This window comes from Quercus lobata, chromosome 6 (assembly GCF_001633185.2).
Source record: "Quercus lobata isolate SW786 chromosome 6, ValleyOak3.0 Primary Assembly, whole genome shotgun sequence".
In the NCBI taxonomy this organism is placed as follows: Eukaryota; Viridiplantae; Streptophyta; class Magnoliopsida; order Fagales; family Fagaceae; genus Quercus; species Quercus lobata.
This window is the reverse complement of record NC_044909.1, coordinates 44,768,116-44,786,924: the sequence shown is the minus strand read 5'-3', so window position 1 is coordinate 44,786,924 and position 18,809 is coordinate 44,768,116. Positions and strand designations below refer to the sequence as shown.

The 18,809-nt window shown below is 33.7% G+C and overlaps 1 protein-coding gene across 1 annotated transcript; it reads right to left on the bottom strand.

Moving 5' to 3' along the window:
* Positions 1-14,487: 14,487 nt before the first annotated feature.
* On the bottom strand, positions 14,488-18,162 carry LOC115995449 (elongation of fatty acids protein 3-like). Its single transcript, XM_031120021.1, has 2 exons — positions 17,053-18,162; positions 14,488-14,544 (listed from the first exon to the last, which is right to left on the bottom strand). The coding sequence occupies exon 1, from the start codon at positions 17,926-17,928 to the stop codon at positions 17,071-17,073; it is 858 nt and encodes a 285-aa protein (XP_030975881.1). The 5' UTR covers positions 17,929-18,162; the 3' UTR covers positions 14,488-14,544; positions 17,053-17,070.
* Between the last annotated feature and the right edge of the window lie 647 nt (positions 18,163-18,809).

Genomic DNA, 18,809 nt, shown 5'->3' with positions numbered 1-18,809 from the left:
AATTAATTCAATCTCAATAATCACAACTGATTAAAATTTTTAATTTTCACTCAATAATCACAACGGTAACAACAGAACTATTCTTGATCTTTTCTCTCAAACATCTCTAAACTCAATCTCAATCAAAATACAAACTCAAATCACAATTTTAAAACTAATCAAATTAGAACAAAAAAAAAAAAAAAAAAAAAAAAAAAAAAAAGCAAAGCTGACCCATCTGAGCCTTGGTGGGGAGGAGGATATGCGGTGGTGGGAGAAGGACAAGTGGACGATCTTCATGTGTGAGAGAGAGCTCCAGCCGAAGTGCTGCTAGAGAAGAAAAGAAAAAAGAAAAGTGCTCCTAGAGCTCCAGCCGAAGTGCTGCTAGAGAAGAAAAGAACAAAAAAAAAAGTGCTCCAGAGAAAGTGCTAGAGAAGATAGAGATAAGGGAAAGGTGTGGAGGAGAAAAAAAGAGGAAAAAAGAAAAGAAAAGAAACATGTGGAGGAAAAAAAGAGATAAGGGAAAAATAAAAAATCCTAATTGAAAAATACTACCACAATATTTTTACAATATTTTCACAATAAATTTTAAGTAACAGATTGTTATTAGTTAATATTGGTGAGTAAAAAAATAATTTCAGTGGTGGGTTCAAATTAAAACTAATAATAACTTTCCACATAAATTTTGTTGTGAAAATATTGCGTAAAATGTTGTGAACATAGCACTTCTCATTGAAAAATATAGTTGTTAAAAAAAGAATAAATGATGATTAAAAAAGAATAAACAATAAATGAAGAAATAATATTTAAATGAGATAGAGAATGGGATAGAGAGTCTGTTGGAAAATGTATTTGAAAAAGTGGATAGCTAAAAGCTAAATGTCACTGTTCATTCTCCAAACAGGCAAAAATTAGGCAAAAATTTGGAGAGGCTGCTGGAGATGCTCTTAAATGGCTAAAATGGTTGCCATGCGCATTCCAACAATCCAACCTCGCGCATGGGTATATAAAGTAGGTTTTTCGAGTCGTTTTCTTGATTGGGGATGTATTATATAACAAACGCGAATCTTGCATATTGGATTACTACTGAATTTAAATATATAAAATTTTATATGGATTGAACTTTGAAATTGTTCAATTAATTAATTAAATCAGAAAGTCTATAATTAGCATCCATAATCCTAGATTTATTGAAAATTATGCTTGATTGTTTCAAAGAAGTGGTGCCTCATAGACAATGACATTCTAGCCTGTTTGCATGCTAAGTGTGCGTTTGGGACAAATTGAAAATTTTAGTTTATTTGTAATTTCAGCTTATTTTTGCTACTATTTATGGGTCTCATTGCACTTTTTGATACTATTCATGGATCCCACTGTACTATTTCAGCTACCTTTTAGCTTTATCTACTGTACTTTCAACAAAAAATTTTCAGTTTTAGCTAAATAAGCTATTTCCCAACATACACTAAGTATCATTTTGTGTGTGTTTTTTTTCTTATTTCGAAAAATCCTTTGTGGGGTTTGTATCTAGGTTTTAACTTTTTTAATTACACAGAAAAAGGGGTGAAAAAGTGGTGTGTCATGGGAAAAAAAAAATTGTCTCACTTTCTTTTTTTTCCGTCACTTTATGCTTAACCAATTGCAGTATACTATGTATTAAATTTTGTTTTTCAATTTTAAACTTTGGTTATTTTATGATGGAAGTTTTTTTTTTTTTTTTTAAATTTTTTGTGAGGGAAATTTTATTAAGGAAGTTAAAAAAGAATACAAGCATGTAAAATGGTAAAATACCTCGATGCTTTATTGTGTCCCATTGCTCATGAGATAATGAAAACCTTTTATCTTGCCTTTTGAATTCAATTTTATATTTCTTGTAGATTGGGACACTAATTTCTTTCCTTATATGACTTTTTCTCTTTAATTTTTTATTTTACAATAAATTCTTACTTTTATTCGTAACATATAATTTTTTAAAAAGAAATGCTATGTTCACAATATTTTCTCAACCTTTTTATAACAAATCATCAGTGACAGGTTGTTACAGGTTTTTTTTTTTTTTTTTTTTTTGAGAATCAATACTGTGCATTTTATTAATCAATGGCTTTGTAAGTCAGCCTGAATTACATCTGCAAGTTCTGGCGGTACATCTTCCATCCAGACTTGTAAACAAGGGGAAAGGATTGCTTGTCTCGCAAGTGAGTGAGCTACAATATTGCATTGCCTACATACATATGAATACCTTACATCTGAAAAACTAGAGTCTAAATACTGTATATCTTGAACAGTCCGAAGTGAGCCAAAGTGTGTGAACCAATTTTGAGAGCAGTGATGAGGGTCTGAGAGTCTCCTTCCAACACTACTCGGGTGAAACCAGTTTCTTGTGCTAGGATTAGTGCTCTGCGTGCTGCCAATATCTCCACGTCAATGATCGTCGAGGGAAGGGGAATTTTTTGAGAAAGAGACGCCATGACATGTCCATCTCCATTCCTAATTACAACCCCTATATTCGCATAGTTATCTGCCTGAAACAGGGCCCCATCAAAGTTTACTTTGTAATTCTCATCACCCGGTGGTGTCCATCGTGCTGGTATTCTTCGCATAGCCGAGATCGTGATGGTGTTATGCAGTGAAAATTCCTTCAATTTGTCTTTGGCCTATGAGAAAAGCTGTCCAAGTGTACGTACCACCAGCTTTCCCAAGCCTAAGATTATTCCTTCTGTTCCACAAAGCCCACACTACCATAGAGAAATAGGCCGGATCCCTATTCTCTACAAAAACACTGCCAATAAGATCAAGAAAGGAGGCTTTTTGCTTTAAACTACTATGATTCCATAACGGCATTAGGGACCATAGTTCTTCAAGCTTCAGGCATTGATAAAGAGCATGGAGCACGTCTTCTTGTTGCCCCTGGCAGATTTCACAACAACCATCTACAATAATTTTTCTCCTCACCAAGTTCATCTTCGTAGGTAGTGAATTTTTGGCTGTTCTCCAAACCAGGTGCTTTACCTTACTCAAGACTGACAGGTTCCAAATTGACTGCCAAAGTGGTTTCAAGTTCTCATAATCTGACTACCCAGGTCTGCTGTGTGCCTCTTCAAGTTGCAGAAATTTATAACCCAATTTTACTGAATACTCACCATTCGGGTTGTGTGGCCAAATTAATGCATCTGGTTGGTCTGTGTGACAGAGGGGTATCGTGCGCACCATAGCTGCTTCAAACGCCATAAGGTTTGCCTCTAATACATCCAACTTCCAACACCTCTGGTCTTGATCAATGAGGCTGCATACCTTTTCCATAAGATGAGTCTGATTAACATATGCCTTAATCATCCAGTTTAGGAATGTTTTTATTCAAAATTGAAGAAGCTGTCAAAACAATAAATCACATTTTCAGTTTTTTATAAAAAAATTTCTAAAATAGCTTACTAATGTATGTTTTTAGGGCATATATTAGTAAAATTCATATAAAATATTCACCAATAAATTGTATGGAGATTCTATGATTATAGACTAGTGACCTACTTTCAATGGTACAAAAGTACAAGTGTGGTACAATAATAAAGAAGTGTTAGTAAATTGAACCTGGACGTAAAAGTGTTGGTAAATTCAGTCAATTGAATCTAGACAAAATGATGGTTTTGGGTATAATGTATCATTAATAGCCATGGTTGGTAATTGATGAATGATATATTTACTATAAAATTAAAACATATTCAATTAAGGGTCATGCTAACAAGTGCTCTTAAGGTATTGGTTAATAATTCATTTTAGGAAAGTTTTGATACTACTTTTATGGGAAATGTAAAAAGCAGTCAAAATATATATTTTTTTTAATTTCTTTAAATAGATTATTAACGAATGCCCTAAGGGCATTCATTAGTATTTCCCTTCTAACTAATGATCATTACTTAAAAAGGAAAATGTTAACAAATGCCCTAAGGGCATTGGTTTAAGAACCATTTTTAGAAACATTTTATTGGAAATTGATAATGCAATTAATTTTTCTGACAGTTTTTTATATTTCTTATGAAAATGGTGTTAAAACTTTTATTATTATAACTTATGCTATAATATTAGACAAAAGCTAATCAAATAAATCATCTTCTTCTTTTGATTCTTTTTGGCATTTAATTTCTGCTATTGAGTCAAATGTTGATTCTTTAATCAGATTTCTTTTTCAACGAAATATTCAACGAAAATCCCATTTGAATAAACAAAAAATAAAAATTCCCTAATGTATCTTTCAGTTGTATTTCTCCATTTTCTAAAACTTATCAATTTTATGTTTCAGAAATTTTAATAATGCTGAGAGACAATGACTATTGGTCGAAAGTTGCAAGGAAGACAGTGGAGTCTCCGGTTGCATAGGATTGATTTTAGCAATTCTGAAGACTTCTTAACTCAAATAATGTCCAGTTCATGGAGATGGAGTTCTCAATTTATGGTCAAATGCTATGTATTATTCTTTGCATAAACTCTTTCGGTGGTATTACTTAACTATATCGCTAAAAGAGTATATCCAAAGAATAATATGTAGCAGTTAAGAAATATTGCAATGAACTAAAATACCTAAACAATGATTTAGGTGATTAAAATTTGCAAAATATCATGAACCAATGAACCATGGTATGTATAGTATAGATTAGTGTTGGGTCTCAAATAATATTATCAACAATATTAACAATCCAAAACAACAATTACACACAAGAAGATAAATATCTACGTGAAATCTTTTTCTCTTTAAAGGGAAAAACCACGGCTAAAGAAAAGTATCACTTGTTTGCACAGCTAGCGGCTCCCTCTTAGCTGCTCTCTTTTTTTTCTTGTGCAGCTTCCTCCTTTTCATTCCCCTTTAATATGCTGCACACCCACGTGCTTTTTATACACAAAAAAGCTTCAGCTGCCTTAGACTTCTTTTCCTAGTATAATATGAATTCCTAACATGACTTGAGTTAGGATTCTTACAAGTATTAATTATTAAACATAACTGGCCTACTTACATTTGGAATAGACATCTAGGACTTGTCAACCGTTCACCTATTTCTAATTGAAATAAAATTCCATCAATGCTTGCATGGCAAGCTCATTATCTTAGGCACAAATTCTACGTGGGCTGGACTTCTATTAGGTGCCGTGCACCTCCCACCATCTAGAACGCACAAGAATGTCAATATCAGAACATTTTTTTAGGTACAAAGCGTGTCTACTATATATTCATCCGTTGATTTACATTTGCACATGCACATATATATGCACCTACTCTACCTACCCATGTAAATAATTATTACGAATTCATAAGTGGCTGTTATAAGAATTTTTTTGAAGTCATCTAAAAAAAGCGATTTTAATCCCAAATTCATAAGTGGTGGGCATTTTATATTTACTTGAGGTTTGTGTTCAAAGATTGCTACTGACTCTTACATTCTTTGCAGAGGATTTACATAACGATTTAATAAAATTGTACCCAGAATACATCTATTGATGCTTTAATTAATTTCAATCTGGGGTTCATCCGTATCTTCAAGGGAGAGATTAAATATTGCTGTTGTTTCAACCAGAGGATTTGTGCACAGATGAAGTTACTTAGAAGAAAGTGGATGAATTTACATTAGAGAATTGGTTCGATCTGTAGCTCATCTATAAGTATTTCTTGTGCTTTTCAGCTTAAAAGCTATATATACAACTGTTCAATTTCAAGCATGTATGTATGTACATGAAATTGTAGTTCATAGAGAAATCTGCAACGAGGACCGTAAGAGGCAGGCGTAGCAACCTTAAAATCAATGATGGTACCTGGGGTCAGAACTCAGAAGTGGTAAACAGATTATTTGCATATTTTTTTTTTTAGCATTTAGCACACTACATACAAAAAATCACCTCCACAAGATATATCAAATACCACGTAAATTTGGCATTTGCTACAGTAATGTTCTACCAATAAAATGGTACGGTTTTATATGTTGTATTAGTTGTTTTGGCCCTTTTGGGTATTTTTATTCAACTTTCTCTCTCTTTTATACAAAAATATCTTTCTCTTCTCTGTCATCCACTTATCAGTCTCATTCTCTTGGTCTCTCACTCAACCACTCATCATAAATAATAAAGAAAGAATAAAAAAATAATTTAAAAAATAAAGAGAACATTTAAATAGAATGGTAAAAGAATAGAATATGTGATGCAGTGTATATTATAAAGTAATGTATTAAAATAAATAAAGTAAAATTTTGATATGTCAAAATTGTATTGTTTTATAACATTTGATGCAAATGTTCTAAGCCTGGTAGAATTTCTTTGACATGCTAGAATTGAAATTAAAATGTTAAATTTTTACAGAAGACCAAATCGTATAGGAATACTTAGACCGTGTCAAACATTGGTTAGCAAATGGAATATATTGCCATTGACAATGAAACTTAGAATTTAAGATCATAGTCTTTTCCCTAAATTAATGTGACTCAATTTATTTCAATTTTGTCCTTTTCCTTTTGGAAAATTGCATGATCGTATTTACTATTGTACCTTAAAGTCCTAGCACCCATGTAAATGTTACTATTATTTTTAAAAACTTCAATTGGATTAAACAAGTGGTACATCTGGTCAATAATTTTATCAAAAATCTGTTCAAATAAGGTGCTTACATATAATATAAACATATTGCTCTTGTGTCTCTAAGAGCATTTGCAGCAGTGTAGCTATAATGTTATAATGCTAAAATTTAGCTCCACAAACATAAAGACCTTGCTGCAGCAGTGGAGCTAAATCTAAAAAATTTAGCTCCATTGCTACAGTGCACATCTATAAATAGATGTGCACTGTTCATAACATCTAAAAGAAAAAAATATTATTTTATTAAATTTCTCTCTCCTCTTCTATTAAAAAAATATTTTTTCCTTTTTCTTTCTTTTCTTTCTCTCTCTCTCTCTCCAGCTTCTCTTCTTTCTTCCTCTTTCCTTCTCATTTTTTTTTTCTCTCCCTTGTCTATTCTCTGCTTTGCCGTCGCCGATCTTCATCATTTTGGATCTTCATCGTCGATCTTCATCATCGTCGCCCAGTTGCCGTCCCATGCCGCTGATCCATCTCGCCTTCATCGAACTCAAGCACGCCATGGACCCATCGAAGCTCTATGCTCGGTTAAGGCGGCAGTAAAACGACGCCATGATCGGCGACGGCGGGAATTCTAGGTTCATGGGTTTTGGATTGCTGGGTTTATGGGTTTTTGGGTGTTTGATTTTTTTTTTTTTTTGGGTTGGGTTTGGTTGTGATTGTGGATTGTGGTTGAAATGGCGATTTGGTGGCTGTGTTGGTGGTGGTTTGGTAGCTGTGGTTGTGGTTGTCGTGGGCTGTGTTGGTGGTGGTTTGATTTTTTTTTTTTCTTTTCTTGCCATGGGCTGTGTTGGGTTATGGTTGTGGCTATGTTGGTGGTGGTCACACGAAGGTTGCTGTCGTGGGCTGTGTTTGTCACATGAAGGTTGTTGCTGGTGGAGTGTGTGGCTGTGATAATTGTGTGTAGTGAATATATTATTTTATTGTAGTGAGATGGATTATTTTATTGTAGTAGTTATATTATTTTATTGTGATGTTTATATTATTTTATTATGTTGAAAGCTAAAATAAATCCACTACTGCAGCATGTGTGTAGGTAAAATAGTAACTTTTGGTGGAGCTAAAAAGCTAAATTTTTAGCTCCACTGCTGTGGATGCTCTAATGGCCGGTAATGTCGCGGTTGCATTTTCTACCATGTATTTTTATGAAAAGAAGCAGGAATGGTATTGAATAATGTAATATTCACTCTAACAAGAAATCATCAATATTATAGAACATTTCGAATGATAAGATTACAATTGAGGATAATCGTGATAGTTCAGGCCTTGTGGGTGTGGCTTTGGAAGTAACTTTCAACTTATTGCTATTTGCTGTAAATTGTACATCAATTAAACTTTGTGCAGCAATTATTTGCACACAAACAAATAAACAAAAGAACTAATGGTCCATTTGGATTGAGGGAGATAGAGGGGGAGTAGAGTAGATTTAGCACAAAATTAGCTTATTTTTAACCAACTCTACTCTACTCTACTCCCCTCCACTCTCTCCCCCCCCCCCCCTCCCCCCCTCCACCCAAATAGGCCATTAAAAAAAAAAAAAAAAAAAAAAAAACCTTATGGTAATACAACAATCTTACCGACACACAGGGGCGTAGCCACCTCTTATTTGTAAGGGAGATGCCACCTCTTGTTTTCCCGTTTAGTTTATTTGAATGAAAATACATTTTATCAAAAAAAGGGAGGGGGGGGGGCGTATAGCCAGGAAGGTTCACTTGGGGGGCCAAGTTACAGTATTGATACTATAATTATAATTTAAAATGTTATTAAATATAAAATTATCAACTTTGATAGACCATCACATTCTTAAACATTGATGAATATACAAAAGTTGTTTAATTCACCATAGACATATATAATAATATCCACACAAAAAATATTTTGCATCAAAATTATGTTAGATGATATGATAATCTTTCATAGAATACACTTCATCAATTTTTACTCAATTTAATGAATGTTATTCACACTTAAGAAAACAAAATTTTTACTATTATTTTAAACATTCATATTATTAAAATTTTCCTATATTTTAATTTTTTTAATGAATTATTTGGCACCTAATTCCCAAAAAAAAAGGGATAAATTAAGTCTAACTTGGAAGAGATATGTAATAAACTATCATATTGCAATAGGGAAACAAAAAATGAACACAGCCTTAAAAAAAACAAAGCATATTCTTAAAAATCTAAACAAGTGATTAAGAAATAAACAATGGATTGGTAGCACTATAGAGGAAAACAAGTAAAAGCACATGTAGCTTCCTTGACAATAAGAACTAGATACTAACCCATGCGATGCACGGGAAAGTTTTACAAAAGATATAAATATATATATATATATATATATATATGGGGGCCGGTTAATCAATAATTTTTGAAACCGTGTCAATTGGGCTTGTGGCCTATCCGAGGACGTAAAACTGTCCGAGGATGCCCATATCAGATTATAAGGGTAACCAAATGAAAAGAATAGTAGATACCCCGGGAGATAAGTTCAGTGTTCGTCCGAGAACAAAATCCTCCTCGGTAATATGTGTCCGAGAATGACTTGAATGCCAGGTTGTTGCAAGCACACTTCAGAGCTACATTACCGCTAAAGGTGGGATATGGGACCAAGGGTAAGAAAGAAAAGGTAAACAAATATCTTTAACAACAACTGCCTCCGCATTAATTGCCTCTCAACCAACTCCCTGACCGCATTAATATGGAGGTGATGCCTGAACAGTGATGAAGTAGCCTTACAGCTGCTAGTTGGAGGTTCCAGAAGGTGTTAGATGGGATAGAAAGAGATCCCCCAAATCCAACCTACACGTGTGTGGTGAAGATGATATCAAGAGGGCAGTATATAACATGAAAGAATGCATTGAGAAAAGGGGATCGGAACTTCTAAACAAAGTGTACTGAGAAGAAAACCTTATGAGATAAAGAACTGAACTTGTTTCAAAGAGAAATTGATCATTATATTAGGGCTAATCCATTTATAAATAGAAAGAAAAATCGTTTTTCTTTTGGAGTTAACCTAATTCTTTGATATCCACGCTCTACAAATTTATTGTTTGGGCCTTTAACGTTCGAATCCAATATGAATTTGGGATCATTACAAATTGAGTCCTTACAATACATATTATATGATACATATTTAAATACTATGCATTTAAAATTTTACAATAATTGTATTTCTCAAGTTCAAACTCATGCAATAATAAAAACACTAAATAAGAAATGTTTTATTAAAAAAAAAGTTGACAAAAGCCCCAAAACCAAAAATACAAACCCACTTTTGAGAAAGCCCAGAACTATTTGAAGAAATGGAACAATTAGGACATATGTCATGTGAAGAAACTCTCACTATCAAACTATTGAATTCCATTAAGCAGAAACATATAAAGCAAAGAAGTTAACACTATCATATTATTATGAGAAGATAAATTCAGTATTTGTGCACATAAAAAAAAATAAATAAAAAACTCATGGCTCTCAATAAATTAATAAGATGCGAGCTTTGTAACATCAAATGAGGAAAGGGTGTTCATTGCCCAACCAAATGAGGAAGCAATCTTTGTAACATCAAATGTGGAAAGGGTGTTCACTACCGAATCTAGAATACAAATCTAATTTTCTCATCAATACTTAATAGTCATGAAATCAATTGAAAAATCAAAAACCTTAGTATGTAGTAAACATACCCACAAAGTGAGCCTGTATCAAAACTGAAAACCCATACATGAAATCTACCTCAATTTTGGACCCCTAAAGTCACCAATAAATAAATAAGGAAAAAAAAAAAAAAAAAACAAATGTAATGCAAGAATGAATGAATGATATAAGAAATTAAATCATTTAGCATATTTTTAGTGTACTTCCAAATACATGTGACCAAATCTAATTCACCTTATTCATCCCTAATGAAAATAAAAGTAGAGAAGTTTTGTAATTTTGTTGACCAAAAGTTCTAGGTATTTCTTATGTAGAAAGGAATATGTTTTAAACAATGCTTGTCTAGAATTCATGGTATATGCTAAATGGCCTACTATTAAAAACATCTTCCTCTTTGCCTTAATCTAAACTAAAATTTTAATTTGAAACCAAAGATTGTCAATAAAAGAACTATAACTACAAAGCATTAATACCACGACCTACTCTCACATGTTGTAGAAAGCTAATCAATTAATTGTCAAGATGTACCAACTAATAAGGGTAAAAATATGGTCTGACAGGCCTCCTTTAAATGGGCCTGACGGATCAATGTTTGTGGGCTAATAGAAGGCAAGCCCAAAACTTGTACAAAGGCCCATGCAATACGAATCCCAAATGGAAATTACTTGCGACACACATCTAATCACTATAGAATCCCTAGGTAAATGAAGATCTTCTCTACAAGGAATGTGTCTTGTCCATCACGTTTGGGGAAATTTAAGAGGATTCCTAGAAGGAAAAGACTTCTACACTAAGGAAGAAAGGCCAACCTTTTACTACTATAAAAGCCCCAATACCCTCGCAAATCAAGGTACGCATAATTTACCTTTCTCTAGCACTCTAGAGTTGTGAGAATAGTTTTGACTTGACCTTCGGAGGGTATTTGGTTGGCACCACACCGGTGCTCTCTGTTAGGTCTTCTCTCTTTTCTTTGTAGGTGTCGTTACAAGCGTGCGAGGATTATGTGGCTCACTTGTGATATTTACGGCATCGTCACCAACTATTAGAAAGATTAGTCCAATCATAACACAACCAAATATTGATAAATGGTATCAAAAGCTTATCATTAAAACAATTAGAAAGACACATTCATTATTGATTTGTCAAGTTCCACAGCCATGTATATGTAGTGACCCAAAAAGGGGGGTCTTGCATTTCATGGAATCCCACATCGCCTAGGGAAGCACATGAGAATGTGTTTATAAGGAATGATCTCCCTTCAATGTGTAGAGGCCTTTTCCCCAGCGCAACCTGGGGAAGAACAAAACCATGAGGAGTATGGGTTCCAAAGTGGACAATATCTACACAGTTGGGGCGGGGTCGTTACAGTATATATGGTCATGTAATTGATAATGGATCATTTGTATGAAGGAAATTGCATTTTAAATTATAATCAGCCATGAATGAGTGAGTTCTAGGAAAACGTTAAAAATATATTTTGTATTTGGCGACTTGTTCTAAAATTTACAATGAGTTAGATCAAGACAACCCTATGCACTGTCTTCAAGAAATGGACCAACACCCAAACTCACACTCTATAGCAAATACAGTAGGCTAAACATATAGTTTACACGAATTAAATCAAAAATAAGAATAACCTATCTCTTCTTTTTTGGGGGTTGCTAAAGACTATATAACATGCACATGGTTTGTAATCCAGGTTTCCAACTTACAAACCCTAAAGGTGTGCCAATATTCATGGTTTCATGCCAGTGCCACATTTTGCTTTGTTTAATTATGTCAGAATCTAAGAATTGAACAATAAAAAAAAGGAATAAATCAGTACATACACAATAAACTCAAGTGCATGATCACGTTTCTAAAAGTACCCCTCATGCCTCAGAACATTAAAAATGAAAACTTATATTAGATTCCATCTAGCAGTCCCGTTGAAGTCCAAAAATATTAAAGCTCAAAGTTAGCAGCAGAATCACTTACATACCTACTATGGAAATCCACAATGGGATGTAAATGCATAAGTTTAATGTAATAATCTTGAATAGATAAAAACTGCATAAATAAGTTAACAATTACAATTATTCAGATTGAAATTTGACTACAATTGGTCAGAAATCTTAACAGCCTAAGAGAATTTAATCATATGCCAAAAGGGTAACCTTAGATTCTACCTACAGATAGCTTTACTTTGTTTATCTCAATTGCATTTTTTTTTTCACATCCTAGAACTTTTAAGAACACTATCTAAATTTTTCATATAACTTTAACCCATCATGAGATCAAAACTCTAACAATGCATTCAAATCAAGAGGCACAAAACCAAAGTTTTCTGAATTTGATTTATAGAACCAAAAACAACAAAAATTAAAGCTCCATACAAAACCATAAAAGAGCCGACAATAAGAAGGGCAAATCTCGACATTGAGTCCTTTACATAACCAAAAGACCAAAAATTAAACACACATAATAGAACTAACAACAAAAATATACATCAAATTGAATCTCACATCAAATATTCACATTTTAAATTGCTACGCCAGCCATTTACAAATTATTTTACTAAAAAATTATAGTATATATTTAATTTGATGCACTAACTCTAGAAACTTAATATAATCTCTTACTTTGGCATAAAAAATTCAGCCATTCAAATATTTTAGTTGACTATAACAAAGAAATTGTATTTGTAAAGAACCCGTTATTGTGTAGGAGAAGATGAAGAGTTTATTGCAAGGTGACACCATTTCAATCTCTACTACCAAAACAAAAAACCCTAAACAAAATTATGTTCTGCCTAGAATTGATTTAATCTTCTTCCTCTTCTTATGTTCTGTCTAAAATTAGTTTTCTTTTGAATATTTGGGTTAATCTCCATATTTATAACCAAATTATTCATATCCATAAAAATTTGATTTTAAATAGCCATAGTATAACTGCTCAGATTTTTATCATGACGAGGGAAAAAATCTAATGAGAAATTACATATCAAATTTTAATGGAATTTCATTGAACATATATCATGTAACACCAAAAGAACATGTAATTCTAGATTTAAATAAATTTTATCAAAAAATTTTCTGTTATAACCAAATTAATAAATTCCATAAATAGACCCATGAGAACAAAATGTTGACCAACAGCTTTGATGGCCCCAAAACTTAAATTTTGCATTTTGATTGAACAGTACACCGAGACAACAAATAATCAAGTGAAGATTATGAAATACAATGCCTAAAAATGAGTGTAAATATTGAAGTATGTAAATAAAGAACTGAAATAGGAAGGAAAATTTTCTAACATGTTCCTAATTTTCCTGAAGTTCCAAAAGATGCTGATAATATGTGAGACACTTAGCATGATGTACAACAACTACCTTTCTTTTATCAAGGCCTTTGTTTTAATAATGCCAATCACTTCAAAGAAAAATATGTCATTTGTGAGATATAGAAAAAGATGACCATAAGTCAAGTTAAATAACATAGACCAAAGTTTGAAATTCCTTATAGCAAAAACTTAAGTGCCAAATCTGTTTTACTTGGCAGTATTAAGCAATGACCATTCACCAATTTAAACTCTAGCATCAAGATTGATGCAATAATCGAAATATATAGAAATTGCGTAGAATGTTGTTAACTACTGCAATTAGTCATATGCAATAGAACTTTTTGAGAACACTGGTAACACAATTAGATTTTTCGTATAATTTTAACCCAACATTTGCAAATCAGAGGGCATAGAACGAAAGTCTTATTAGTCTGATTTATGGATTTAACAACACAAAAAACCATAAAATAAAATAATAAATAAATAAATAAATAACCAATTACAACAAAACTTAAATCTCACCATAAAAACATAACAAAACTAACAAAAAAAACCAAAAATTGAACAAACATAACCAAATGAACAACACATTCATCACAGGAAAAACGACATCAAAAGGGCCTAAAACAAAATTGGAACATAAAATTAATAATTTCTTTGATTTACAGTGAATACCCAAAACTTAACCAATCTTTTTTGTAATTTTCATAATCTATAAAAATAACAAAAGCGAATATATTGAATTGATAAGGCTTATTATACATTAAATTGAGAAGATAAACATTTTGAGAGAAACCCAAAAGCCCAAAATGAACTGAGTCTATACAAATACCTAAAACTGTGTTGTACTTAATACTCAAATCTGAAAAAGAGTTAAAAAAAAAAAAAAAAAAAAAAACTTCCCTCTTAAGAGTTTCGACAGTCTGATGGTGGGTGGTCGACTGGTGGTTCATTCATCTCTCTCTGTGTTTGCTTACGGTTCCTAAACAGTAAAAATTATATATAATTAGACCCAAATCCAAAACCCTTTTTTTTCCTTCTCTTTTCTCTCAATTTCTCACTAAACAAAAACCTACATTAGAAAATTGCAAAGAGCAATTAATTTTAGGACTGACAGTGGACCTTTGGAAGAATGAAGGAAAAGAATTGTAACTCTTGAATATGTCTGTTGGTTTGTGGGTATGGTGGGTTTTGATTGAGGAATCTGTGGGTATGGTGGGTAGGTGTCTTTAGATGCTTTGTTGTTGGTTTGATGTGGGTCTGATGGAGGAGGAGCTGGTAGAGGAAGGCAGGGCGTGCATTTTGGTGTTTGGTGAAAAAAAGGCAGAGCATCGTGAAAGAGTTTTGGTGAAAGAAAAGGTACAGCATCATGAAAGAGAAGGCAGAGCATTGGGTTTGGGTTTTAGAAAAGTTTTATTATTATTTTTTTTTAATATTGTGTTAAAATAAAAAAATTGTAGAAGTTTTAAAAGTTTCAGTTATATATACATAGATGAAAGGGGAAAAATAAAGTTTTGTTTTGAAACGGTTAATGGGCTAACATCTATGCTATTTTAAGAAAGTGATTATTGATCATTTGATTAATTACAAGTGTTTGGACAATTGAAGGAGTCAAGTATTGTTTTATTTGAGAACAAGCTTCTTTATTTGTTGAACTAGTAGTAGTTCAAGGAACAAATGAGGGGGATCGACACTATTTTAAAAAGCGAATCTGACCGGCTAGTCCGACTGGTTAAACTGGGAATCAAAGGCTAGTCCAGTTTGGTGAAAAGGCCTAAAACTGGTAATAACTAGTCAAAAACTGATAAAAATCGGGAGCTAAAGGCAAATCTCCAGTCCAATTTTTAAAACCATGGGGATCGGTTATATTTTTTTGGGGTGCCCGTATCATATTGCTATGTATACTGTAGAAGAAATTTTAAATTTTGGGGGACTATGACCTCTTAAGGAGCAACATTGCTCCGTCTTGTCGACACAATTTAATGTTCTGTTGCCTTGTCAATTTATAAATAAAGTACTATTACTTTTATATGAGTTCATTATTGATCGAATGTGAAATATATGGCATGTTCCTAGAATTAGTGCATCAAATTCCACAGCCGTGCTTGTGATTTGTATCTCTCAGACAATAATGCAAAAAGTGAAACCACTCCATTTGAGTCAGCTTTCATTGTCAATGTGTTTCACCCAATTTGACCACATATTTCAGTGGAATTTAAGGTGAGTCTGTGGGGAATATTCTACTTCGAATGATAAGATCCTCTCTAATCAAAATCTCATGAATGATAAACAGAAATTATACGGTAATGGAATCTATCTTATTCTGAGATATAAGGAAAATTTTACTATGATTTTTCTTCATTGTTACCCAACCTAGAAAATAAAGCTTCCAGTAGTTGCAATATATATTATTTTGAGCACTCTTTTCGCAATTCCTACATTGGCATTACTAACAAGGCACCCTTTATATTCCATAGAGCATGAGAAAACACACAACAAAGTACCATGGCTTCCCCAATGCCCATTCTTTTGCAGTTTGCTCCGGCAATTTACCAAACGTTTGCCATGGGATGGAGGGTATGGGTTGTGTTGTGCTTATAGCCATTTATTGGGTATCTTGATTCCTCATTCCTGACTCTTATAGCATTAAAGCTTAATTAATTTTACGATTAAACTTGTTGCACACAAACTAATTTTCACACATCCAAAAAGTAATTGAAATAAGGACTCTTAACTTTTAATCAAACTTACAACTTTTTAGAGCATGTCTTTATCAAATATATGTAGGTCATATTGTATTTATATATTAAAAAATCTATCATGTATCTGATACATATATCTACCCTTTCATATAGGAGTAGACCCACATTAAAGACAGATATATATATATATCAGATATCCATAGTGGTACACAGCTTAAAAACAAAACTGAAAACATATTAATGGTGTGGTACCATGTAATAATATCTAAGGTTAGGTACCTACCTACATTGACACCCAAAAACCTCAATTAAATCCCAGTCCCTACAAAATGTTTACAATAAAAAAATAAAGAATTGGAAATTTCTTACCCAGGAAAACAACCAAATTGTACAACTCCACCTCGAGGCAGAGGAAATTTCCCCCCACAAAATATTCAAAATAATTACAATTCACAAGTACTAAAAGTAAAAATGCCTAGTAGGATTCCTCGGCAATTCGAATAAAGTAACGATTCATAATTTCAAACTTTTGAAAGATTTTAGGTTGGTTTGGTAACATTGTTTCAACAATAATTTTCATTATTAAAACAATATAATATTTATACAACACTTTTTCACCCGCTTATTTCCACAACATTTAAAGAAAACATTACGGGCCCTTATTTACTATATGTTAATATGTACTTTCTTTTACAAAAGAAAAGGTAAGGTGTCACCAATTTTTGGTGTCCTGTTAGTATTACCCCAAATTACAGGGGCCAAAAAAAAAAAAAAAAACCAAAACTTACATTACTGGCTTTACGGGTTCAAACATCCTTGTTAACCTCGTCGGACCCACATTTTCTGTTCCTCGATTGCATGTTGTTAACATAGAACTTCAAGAACAGTAACAAAACAAAACCATTGAGCACGGAATTGAAGATCCACGCGCCAATCCCATGGCACCCACCTTTAAAGAAATGCAACAACAGCACTCCTACGTGGCAGAGAAGATTGCAACCCAACAGCAAGATCTGACAGTTGAGCACGAAAGGATAGCAAGCGCTGGGCAACCCGATTGCGGTCCAGAACCGGTACCCGTATACGACGGAGTAAACCGACGTCGTTAGGATGATGGAGAGGACTTGGAACGATTGGGAGAACTCGAGCCAGAGGAAGGAGGTGAAGGTGAGGATTGAGTGGTTGAAGAGCTGGAACGAGGCCAGCCTACGACGTCGTAGTATGGCGAAGAAAGTGCGAAGCATGTGGAAGAATCGGGTCAGGTAGTAGAGGTAGGACCAGAAGAAGACCCGCCCCGAGGGTCGGGTTCCGAGTGGGAAACAGAGGAGCCATTGGAATGGGGTTTTGGAGCGGCGCCAGAACCAGCGGGTTTCGCGGATTTCGGAGGCGGCGGAGAGGAGGGTCCCGGCGAAGATTGTGGCGGAGATGAGGGACATGGAGAGGCTGTGTATGGCCGGGATTGGGCCGAGCGGGACGGCCCGGCCCGGTCGGAGGATGAGGCCCAGTAAGAGGTGGAGGAAGGTGGAGAGGGTGAGATAAAGAGCTATGGAGGTGAAGAGGAATGACCACGTGGAGCCCCATGATTGGGTGTGGCTCCATCGGAATGTTACGATTGATGGGTGCTCTGAGAGCCAGTAGGTTAGCTTCTGATAAAGCACTATCATCACCGTTGATATCTAATCGGACGGTGGAGGTTGGCTAGTCTCTGTTTCCTTCTTCTTCTTCTTCTTCTTCTTCTTCACATTGAGTCATTCATATATTTTTTTTTTTCATTCTAGTCGTGAAGTTGGAGAAAGGCATTATAAATTGGACGAGTGACGTGGCGAACAAGTGGTTAGCAGGAGGTCTGCGTGGAGGCAAATGATTGGATGTGCTCATTGTAATCATTATATTACGAACGTAGGTAACTCACACATGCGAATTGTGTTGCTGATTATAGTTTGTTTGTGTTTACCGATTTGGTGTGGGCGGCATTATTATTATGGAGTATGGAGATGCACAAGATTGCTAAACACGAGATGGGTTTGGGAGTACGGGACCCATTGTGATTCTGATATATATATATATATATATATATATATATTTTACTTCTTTTTCTTTTGGTTGGATATTTTGATATCTTGATTTTTGTTAATTAGCTTCAAAAAATGTGAAATGGGTCGTGCTACTAAGTGTGGGTTTGAATACAAGTCCAAGTCCACGTCCACGTCCACGTCCACGTTTGGCACTGTAGCGTGTTTTAACTTCTTTTTTTTTTTTTCCCTTCCTCAGCCACAGTTATTGACCAAGAACAATGCACCCGTGCACTGTTCACGAATCCACAAACTTCACTTTTCAGTTTCTTTTTCATTAAAAATAGGTCACACGGTATTATTTACACAATTAAAAATTATTTTACTATAGTGTTTTCAGTTTTCAGTTTTCAGTTTCAACAAAATAAGTTCTATCCAAACGGACTCTAAGGTGAGTTATATGCGTTTCTTGAGTTGATTTCTTTTTCTTTTTATTATTTATATTATAGTAGTATTGATTTAGATTAATTGGA

Excerpts from the sequence above, each read along its gene's own strand:
- LOC115995449 (XM_031120021.1), bottom strand. The coding sequence starts at position 17,928 with ATGATAGTGCTTTATCAGAAGCTAACCTACTGGCTCTCAGAGCACCCA.